The sequence below is a fragment of the Vulpes vulpes genome, chromosome 3 (genome assembly GCF_048418805.1).
Source record: "Vulpes vulpes isolate BD-2025 chromosome 3, VulVul3, whole genome shotgun sequence".
In the NCBI taxonomy this organism is placed as follows: domain Eukaryota; kingdom Metazoa; phylum Chordata; class Mammalia; order Carnivora; family Canidae; genus Vulpes; species Vulpes vulpes.
This window is the reverse complement of record NC_132782.1, coordinates 78,416,164-78,425,504: the sequence shown is the minus strand read 5'-3', so window position 1 is coordinate 78,425,504 and position 9,341 is coordinate 78,416,164. Positions and strand designations below refer to the sequence as shown.

Below are 9,341 nucleotides of genomic sequence, written 5' to 3'. Positions count from 1 at the left end.
GCGGCGGCGGCGGCGGCAGCGTTAGCGGCGGCGGCGAGAGCGGCGTTCCCGGCGCTTCCCGGCCGCGCTTGTCCCTCGGGCTGGGCGGAGAGGAGAGGCGGCGGCGGCGGCGGCGGCGGCGGCGGCGGGCGGCGGCGGCACATCGGTGTCTCTCCCGCTGGAGGCTTCTTTCTGCTCTGGTCGTCGACTGGCTGCGCGCCCCCTCCCTGTCTGAGGAGGGGTGACCTCTTCTCCGGGACCTGAAAACAAATTTTTTTTTGTGAGGGGTGAGGGGCGCGGGGCGCGGGGCGCGGGGCGCGGGGGGGCGGGTGCCGGCGCCAGGGCTGCTCCTCTGGCTTCATCCCCTCTGCTCCCCGCCCCCCGGCCCCGAGAGGCGAGCGCGCCCCACAACTGCCCCAGCACCCTCCGCTGCCTGCGGCGCGTCCCGTGTCGCCCTCTCCGCGCCCGCCGGGCTCAGGATTATGCTCTCCTCCCCGGGGGGCCTCGTCCCTCAGGCCGCCCGGAAGCCTTGGCCTCGGTCGGAGGCGCCCCTGCAACATTTCGGAGGCCGGGAGTGAGTTTTCCGCGAGGCGAGTGTGAGAGGCGGCGGGGGTGTCCCCGTGCCGGGGGCGGGGAAGTTCCCGGCCCCCACTTTGCCGCGACCGCCCGGACCCGCGGTGCGAGCGGGGGCCGGCGTCGGCGGGGGCGGGGGCGGGGGCGGGGGCGCGGCGGAGCATGGCCGCGGGGAGGGCTCCCCGGAGCCTCCCCGTCTCTTGATCAAAGCATTCCGCTATTCTGATTTATTGCCTGCTTGGGGAGTTATTTTTTTTCCCTTTTTCTTGCCTCTGAAGGAGACCTGTGTGTTCAGCCATTACTTTGCTGGGCGCTGCTCACAGGAATCTCCGACCCGCGGTGCCGCGGGGAGGGGGAGCCCCGCACCCGGGCCGCTCGCGCTCGCCCTCGCCCTCGCCCTCGCCCCGGCCCGGCCCGGCCCGGCCCGGCCCCCCTCCCCTCCCGCCCTCCGCCCCTTCCCCCTTCCTTGCTCCTCTCTTTCTTCCCCTCTCTCCCTTCTTTCGGCCGCCGTCTCCCCCGCGCCCTCCGCGGGGCGGAGGGAAGCCGAGGAGCGGGAGGGAGGGGTTGGTGTCAATTTTTTTTTGTGTGTGTGGCCGCGGCCGGAGCCTGTGGCGGGCGGCGAGCGGGGAGAGCCCGGCGCGGCAGAGCCATGGATGGCCCGACGCGGGGCCATGGACTCCGCAAGAAGCGGCGGTCGCGGTCGCAGCGAGACCGGGAGAGGCGCTCCCGGGGCGGGCTGGGGGCCGGCGCGGCCGGCGGCGGCGGGGCCGGCCGGACCCGGGCGCCCTCGCTCGCCTCGTCGTCGGGCTCCGACAAGGAAGACAATGGGAAGCCCCCGTCCTCCGCCCCGTCCCGGCCCAGACCCCCGCGGAGGAAGCGGAGAGAGTCCACCTCGGCCGAAGAGGACATCATTGATGGATTTGCCATGACCAGCTTTGTCACTTTTGAAGCGCTGGAGGTAAGGGGGACCCCCTCCCCCCGGTCTCCCTTTATGCACGACCCCACTCGGCTGCGCCCGGCTCTGCCGCCTTCCCCGCCGCGCTCCGGTCTGTCGGTCTTGTCTGTCTGTCGAGGCTGAGGTCTTATTGTTGGGGGGGTGGGGCGGGGGGGACCCGGGGGCGCGGGCAGACAGGCAGGCGGCAGGAGGGGACCGCGGAGCCAGCCGTGCCTGGTCTCCTCGTCCCCTCGTTTTCGCTCGCCTTTCCCCCGCGCCCCCTCCCTGCACCCCCTCCTCAGCAGATGGGCAGGGAGAAAGGGGTTCAGGCATCACAACAATGCGCCCCCCTCCACGGAGAGCTCTGCCCCTACTCCTTCCTCTTCTCCCTCCCCAATCATGGCTCCTTGGCTGGTGGAAGTCTCTTTGCTGGGTTTGGGGCGCCCGTGGACGGTTCTGTGTGTGCTTCCCACAGAACCATATGTCCGTGTGTGTGTGTCTGTATAGTATATACCTTTCCTGGTTCTGAGTGTCCTCGGGACTCGAGACTGATGGGGGTTTTGTGGTTTCTTTGCCCCCCCTCCCCTGCTTTTTTTTTTTTCTTTTTTTTTTTTTTGGTGAAGCTGGGGAAGGGGGCGTTTTCTCTTGGTTGGGAGAAAGGAGGGAGGAGGGGAGAGAAGAGAGGAAAGGATGGAATATCTCTCTGTTTTCTATGTGAGACTCTACTACAGAAAGGGTTAATTATAATATCATCTATACACACAGGCACATTTGTGTGTGTGTGCGTGTGTGTGTGTGTGTGTGTGTGTACAGGAGCAGTTTGGTTAAAGGACAGAAAAAGGTACACCAGGGAGGACTGGTGGGAGGAAAGAATAAAATCCTAGCTGGCATCTGAAGGGCTTGTCACAGAATTGTTCCTCTCCCTTTCCTTTTTTTTTTTGGTGCTTTCTTTTCTTTTTCTTTCTGATTGGCTTTGTGTGTGTGTGTGTGTGTGTGTGTGTGTGTGTGTGTGTTTCTTTATTCCTTGGGCACCTGCAGCGTTCATTTCCAAATCCACATTTTCCTGCAGCTACAGGCTCTTGGGGGGTGGGGTGGGGGGTATGGGTAGACCGGGACTATCCAGGGGCCTGGGGTAAACTGTCTCTACCTGGAGGGATCCGATTTGGTGCTGCCATCAGTCACTGGCCTCTACTGATGTAACAACCCCCTTTCCTCCCCCCACCTCCCTGTCCCCACCCCCAACACACCACACGCACAGAAGGCTTTGAGATTCTGCAGAGTTGGTCCCGCTTTCTTAAGCACAAAACCCAGATAGGAGTTGGTTTCTAGTATTTCATGCATCTGATGTGATGATTTGAGGTTCCTGAAGGAAACTTTTCCCTTACCCTTTGGCTTTTTTGCTGTTATTATGGTATTGTTTGAGATGATCAGATGTAAGCTTTGTTAATGACAGCTTAAATCTCACACTCTGTAACTGCACAGGTTTAGATTGCTGGTTCTGTGCGTGTGTTTGGGTGTCAGCTGTAAATACTAAAAAGGAAGCCTTCATGTCAGGGTTGTTCTTTCTGTTTGAACTGCTTTTTGGTTGGGGGCTGCTGGTGGTGATGGTGGCCAGTGGTTGGGGAGAAAGGGAGGTTGGTGGTGGATGGTGGCCATAGATTTTGATGTTAGTTATTGAATCAGTTACCCTTTGGTTCTAGAGCTGGTGATTTATTGGCTAAGATGGACCTTACACCATTATTTTGAGTGTTGAGGCTCACCGCTTATTAGGATAATTCTAACTGTGGCTTTAACTTTGGCAAGGTGGGAGGGTACTGTACAGTGTGACCTCTCTGTTTCTTTCTGTTTCTCTCTCTCTCTCTTTAAAACAGGGATTGAAATGGCAGCATGTATCCTAATAAGGCTGCTGGATTTGGGTTCACCATTGCTATCTGTGGTGGGCTTAGGACATTATTTGTAAGAGCCAGTTACAAGTGGTTCTGCTTTCTGCATGGTTATTCTGGGTTGCTGTGTGGCCCCTCAAGTAAGTGAGCAAGAGGGGCCTGCATTTTCCCAGGAACATTTTTGAAGGCCAAGTAGAGGTAGATGTAACTTATGCAAAATTTTTATTGTTTATACTGTTTATTCATTCATTCATTCATTCATTCATTCATTCATTCATTCATGAGAGACACAGAGAGAGGCAGAGACCATAGGCATAGACAGAGGGAGAAGCGGGCTCTTTGCAGGAAGCCCCATGTGGCACTCTATCCCCAGACACTGGGATCCTGACCTGGAGCCACAGGAAGACTCTCAACCGCTGAGCCACCCAGGCAATCCCTATTGTTTATACTTTTAATAAACAGATGTTTGACTGGGCTTGAGATGTGTACATCTATCCCTTTGGCTCTTGAGAGAAAATGTGCCCATTCTGGTTTTTTTTTTTGGGGGGGGGGAGGGTTTAAAAAACTTAATTTTTTAGGAAAGATCAAAATCAGAGTGTAGCATTAATAACATTCCTTTCCTTACTGTGATTATTTTTTCTGCTGCTTTTCCAGATTCAAAACCCAAGTTACTTTGGTTAACTGAATGCTGTGCTACCTTCATATCTAAATACCATCTAGAGATCTGTGTGTAGGTCTAAAAGGTCTAACTTTTTAAAAAGTTTCCTTAAAACTTTACAGAAAAATTTAAACATAATCAAAAGTAGAGAGAACAGTATAATAAACTGATATACCCAGCACCCAGGTTCAACAGCTACCAACTCGTGGCTCATCTTGTTTCATCTGTAACTCATCTACTCCCCACTCTGAGATGGGATATGAGAAATAAGTAAATATTTCTACATGTATGTCTTAATGCTAATGACTCAGAAGGAAAACCCACCAGACACTCTGCAGTACCATTATCACACCTAAATAAATCGACAACGGTCCGTTCAAAATACTCTCAACTATCCTGTTAGTATTTACATTTAGGAGGGCTGGCTTTTGTAGGAGCGATGTAAATAAACTTCTCATATTAAAAATACACAGTGGGGAATAAAAATCATCATGTATGTCTGGTTCTGTGGGGAAAAAAGTTGGATCTGTTTGCTGCTTATCACATTTGTGTCCCTGTTGGATGGTCAGACATATGTGTATAGTGATCATTAAATCCTCTGGTGTCCTACTGTTCTCAGTTTACAAGATTTACTGAACTATCACCACGAAATGTGAGGATTTATTGGGAAATAGGCAAGTAAAGTACGAACTTGGACAGAAATATATGTTAATGGAGTGCTTGTAAATGTTAGGAATTATTATAGATGCCAAGAGTTACCACAAGTACCTAATTTGTTTTTGTGCCTTGTGTTTAGAAATGAAATCAAATGACACCACGTATCATCAAGGCTGCTGCTAGTATGATGTGATAAGAAACCAGAAATCTTGGCTCGCACAGCTAAGTTTTTAGCTTATGCTGGTTCAGAATAGTAGCTGGCAAACTGTAGAGTCGTGTACTTAGAATGTTAGTGGATTCATTATTTGACTCCATGATTTTGTCCTGAGTACCTGATTTCAGCTTCCCTTTTAAAGGAGAGGCTCCTAGGTCGTGATGAAGTGGCTGATAAAAACTATTTCGATTCAACTATGGTTTTACAAATACTGGAGTAAAGGCAAATGAGAGAACCTGCATTTTTATGTTGATTATTTTTCACTCTTGTCTGGTTTTTATTTAAGATGATGAAAGCTGTAGAAGTAGTTTGAGAAGTCCCACACTTTATAGGCAGTGAAACTGGCTGAGGTAGTTTCATATTCTGCAGGGACACTTGTCTCAAGTAATTATGCCCTGAAGTTCAAGTATATGATTGTGAAGAGTCTTATGATAAAAGATAAGAGGGTAGGTGAGGAGGCTAAAGTTGAACATGGTGTTCTTTTTATTATGCATTTGAGAAGCAGAATTACCATTTGGATATAGTATCGTTTATTTGAATATTCTTTGAATATTCAAATATTGAGGGTGAATATCCCTAGATATTGTGCCTCATTTTTTTTTAAATGGCTTTCAGCCAACAAAGTATAAATGGAAATGTTGGGGTTCTAGTACTCTATGTACCCTGATGTGCCAGATAATACTGCCTTTCAGTTCTTACTTGGATTTCTTTCTGTGTAGTCTTGATTAGGAAGCCACATGAACACCATCGCTGAAAATTTCACTTTGTAAATCCATCATTTCCCCTCTGTGTTATGCACTGGGTTTCAAGGGCAGCCTCCTTCTATAAAACTGACGAAGGGAGGCAAAGATGAAGTTGGTAGGATTAGCAGACAGGAAGCCAGTTGGAGTTTTGCAGACTAGCGAAAATGAAGGCACACTTATCTTTGGTGGTTAGAGGATCAGACCAAGACTTTCATGTGGTCTTCATTTCCTAGTTGTTTCAGGGCTTACCTACACATTGGTAGCATAAATAGACTGTACAGAATTTGATGTACTTATAACATAATTTACTATCGTCGAATCTCACTTATTTCAGTTGTTTAGAAAACATTAGTCATGTTCCTTCCATCAGCAAATATTTATGGAGTGCCTAGAAAGAGAGGAAAAAAAAAAAAACCACTCCTAAAATATATGTAGTATCTTGAAGGAGTATGTTGATAGATTAAGTCCAGTACTTCTAAAATAATTTTGAGACAGGCCCTCGAATATCTAATACCAACTAAGTGCAGTGAGCCTTCAGAGAAAGGGTAGTGAGATAGACTGAAGTGTTTGAGAAGGCGTTTTGGTGAAGACTGGGCCTAGAGGTTGAAGAGATTTGGATAAATAAGGAGTGAGGGTTGGGGAGTGCATTTAAAGGACAGGGAATAGTGTGGAAGCACAGAAACAAGAGGATTGAGAAGATGCTATTTGATTAGGGCTTGGTGAGTATGGAAGCGCTGGTAGAAATGAGTTACAGAATTATGTAAGTGGACCCCTGTGCAGACCCATGCTCCTGGGTTGGCCTTCCTAACTATTGAGAGACTTTGGGAAATTACTCTCTAAAAGCATAATTTTCTTCATCCCTTAGTTGAGAGGTTTAGACTGCTTTTACAGCAACGATCCCCAAGGTGGAAGGGAACCTAGCTCTGCTGGATGCTCATAAATCGTGTTCCAGATTAAGGGAAAAAAAAAAAAAAAGTGATCAAACCTCAAGTAATTTTGGAATTGGATGGGCAAGACAAAATTAAACAGGTGACTTGTTCTGCCAGAATTAAAAATCTTTTTTACTATGCAAATGTGAATTTTGAGTATCAGAGAAGTAAGGCAGTGCTCTGTGCCTTATCTCCTAAACTTTGACCAAAGGGCACTTTTATTCTTGGCATTGTAATCCACAATCTGATATGGTGAATGCTGGAAAAGATCTCTTAGGTCCCCTCCACATCTCAGAACTTGGTGGTCTCTGAGTACAGGGTGAGTGGGCTGGTGATAGACGACCTGGAAAATCAGGCACAGAAGTTTGGAGTTGGAATGGAGGCTGCTGCTTAAGTGAAATTGCTAAGGGGAAGGGGAGACGTATATAATGATGATCAGTCCACTTCTCTTGATCCCTTGTCCTACCTGGTGTCATTCTTTCATTGATGTTAGCAGCCCCTCTATGAGGAGAGTGTTGGTAAGTGATTCTCATTAATAGTCCTTTCAGTTTGATAGCAGCCCTGATGCCAGCGGTTCTGATGCCACCAAGCTGTCTTCCAGCCAGTGTGTTTTATTGTCTCTTAGTCCTTTCTGATTTCCTGTACTGCTGCTTTTAGCAAGCTGGGAAAGAAGGTTGGATGGCAAAGGAGGTTGACAGTGATGTTAAAATAAAGGTTTCAAATTATTTGCCTTTTGCTCACTTATGCATGAACTGGTAGTTCAAGAAAGGTCAGAACCCTTCTGTTAAACAGCCAGGGAAAGCTGTAGAGCTGTTTTGGGTGGATTTTTCACTTTCTGTCTTTGGAAGTTTGGTTTGGGACTACAGAGTAAATGGGTCAGTTGCAGCATTTCACTTCTAAGGTATGCATAGCTTTAGGATCTAAGGAGTTTCTAAGGGGTGAGAAAGTTTTCATAAAAGGAAGAGTGGGAAGAATGTGCCTGGTTATGGATTTACTGTATGTACCGAGTTTGAGTATTTTACTGTACAAGGCAGAGCACCAGTTCAGGTGTATTTATGTGAGATGAGGTTGAAGATTGTGATATGATGGTTCCGTGTGGCTTGTGTTACTTGTTGAGATTTGGAAGTAGGATAGGATATAAATGATTTATTTTAAAAATAAATCACAAAGTTAGTGATTAGCCTTTGATCCACTGACAGTGTTCTCTTGAAAAGGGGTTAAAAAAAAAAACTGAGCATTCACCATGATTCAAGGAGGATTGAGGATGATGAAGAGATTCTGTACACATCTATACAACAGTATTATATATAGTAAAAAAAAAAAAATGGTGATTATTAGTTTGAGAGAGCTTTAGGATTAGATATGTGCCCAAACATAAAATAATAGTTTAGGCCAGCTGTTAAGGAATCGTTAGGTCCCCATGACTACAAGATTTGGAAGATTTTGGACAGAGGATCTAGTAGCACTTCTTGATGAGAGGGGTATGTGCATGTGTGTCCTTATGCAGAGGGTGGTGGATGATGGGTTTACATTTTATTTTACCCCTATGCTCTGATTAGTTAAATATACTAAATGTAGCCTATGTTAAGGTGCCCCATGCTATTTTTTTCCTCCTCAAGAAACAACACTTTTTTTTTTTTTTCTTCAGGGTTAGGATTAAACCTGATATTCTGTAGATCTAGGAAAAAGAACTTGGTAATGGGTTAGCAACTGTTCATTTGAGAAAGTTCTAAAAAAAAAAAATGAAGTAGATTTTGAAATTAAGATTTGAAAACTCTCAAATAATTGAAGTTTGGAAGAGCAAGATGGAAATTAATTTGGTGAAACCCAAGACAGGAGAGGATCACAAACAATTTAGAGACATTATTAGCTGTGTCAGAACTGTTTTTATTATATAATTTGTACCTGTTTCATAAGTAGATGCATGCAGATTCCCCCCCCCCCTCCCCCCAAGAGGGGCATAGAATTATAAGGCTGGTGAGAACCTGAATTTATCTTTGTTCTTCCAGGTCTGAACTGTGTTCTTTCATTTTTTTTCTAACAAGCCTGCAGGGCAGGGAGTATGCTGTCAGTAAATTATCATTATAAGGTCACAAAGAATAGGTTCTCTTTATGCTGTTAGTAACCCAGGAGGGGGGAGAGTGGGTTTTTACATAGTCTGGATTTCTTTGCTTGCTTAGGAGGAGACTAGGCAAGTGTAGGCTTCTGTGGCTTAGTCGTCTTTAGGTCTCTGGTTCCATCCTTTGCAAGGTGACCTGTAGCCTATAATTAATTTTATAAATTGGAAAGCATATTTCTTGCTGCTTTCTTTGCAGGTGTTTTATTTTACAGATTAGTGTATACAACAGTTTCATCGTGGGTTCCAGTTAGATTCTGTACCTACCCAGCGCTTGCTTGCCGCCTGCCTTCCTTCCTTCCTTCCTTCCTTCCTTCCTTCCTTCCTTCCTTCCTTCCTTCCTTCTTTTTCCTTTACTGAGGTAGAATTATCAATATTAAATGCAATTGCTAAAAGCTAATGGATTTAGGAAGTTGTAGATGAAAGGTGGAAACTTTAAAATTGCACACTTTTATTATTTGAGTTTCACCTGTCTGAAGGACTCTGATGTGGGGGAAAATTGCTTGCCACAGTTGTCTAGGTTGTTACAGCTCATCATTCTGATTTCTCATTCATATCTGAACTCCGATTAGAGTTTGCCTGAGCAAACACAGATTACCAACTAATACATACAAATATATTTTTAAAGACTTGCCTGTCATTTTGGCTTGCTACT

General features: G+C 46.8%; 1 protein-coding gene across 2 annotated transcripts in view; it reads left to right on the top strand.

Moving 5' to 3' along the window:
- Positions 1-933: 933 nt before the first annotated feature.
- Positions 934-9,341, top strand: part of AUTS2 (activator of transcription and developmental regulator AUTS2) — a 1,128,195-nt gene continuing 1,119,787 nt past the window's right edge. Inside the window, exon 1 of one of the 2 annotated variants that reach the window (XM_072752804.1) lies at positions 934-1,510. In XM_072752804.1, the coding sequence (XP_072608905.1) occupies positions 1,202-1,510 (309 nt within the window). In that variant the 5' untranslated portion in view covers positions 934-1,201. The remainder of the gene's footprint in view (positions 1,511-9,341) is intronic. The other variant, XM_072752803.1, reaches the window with a different exon arrangement.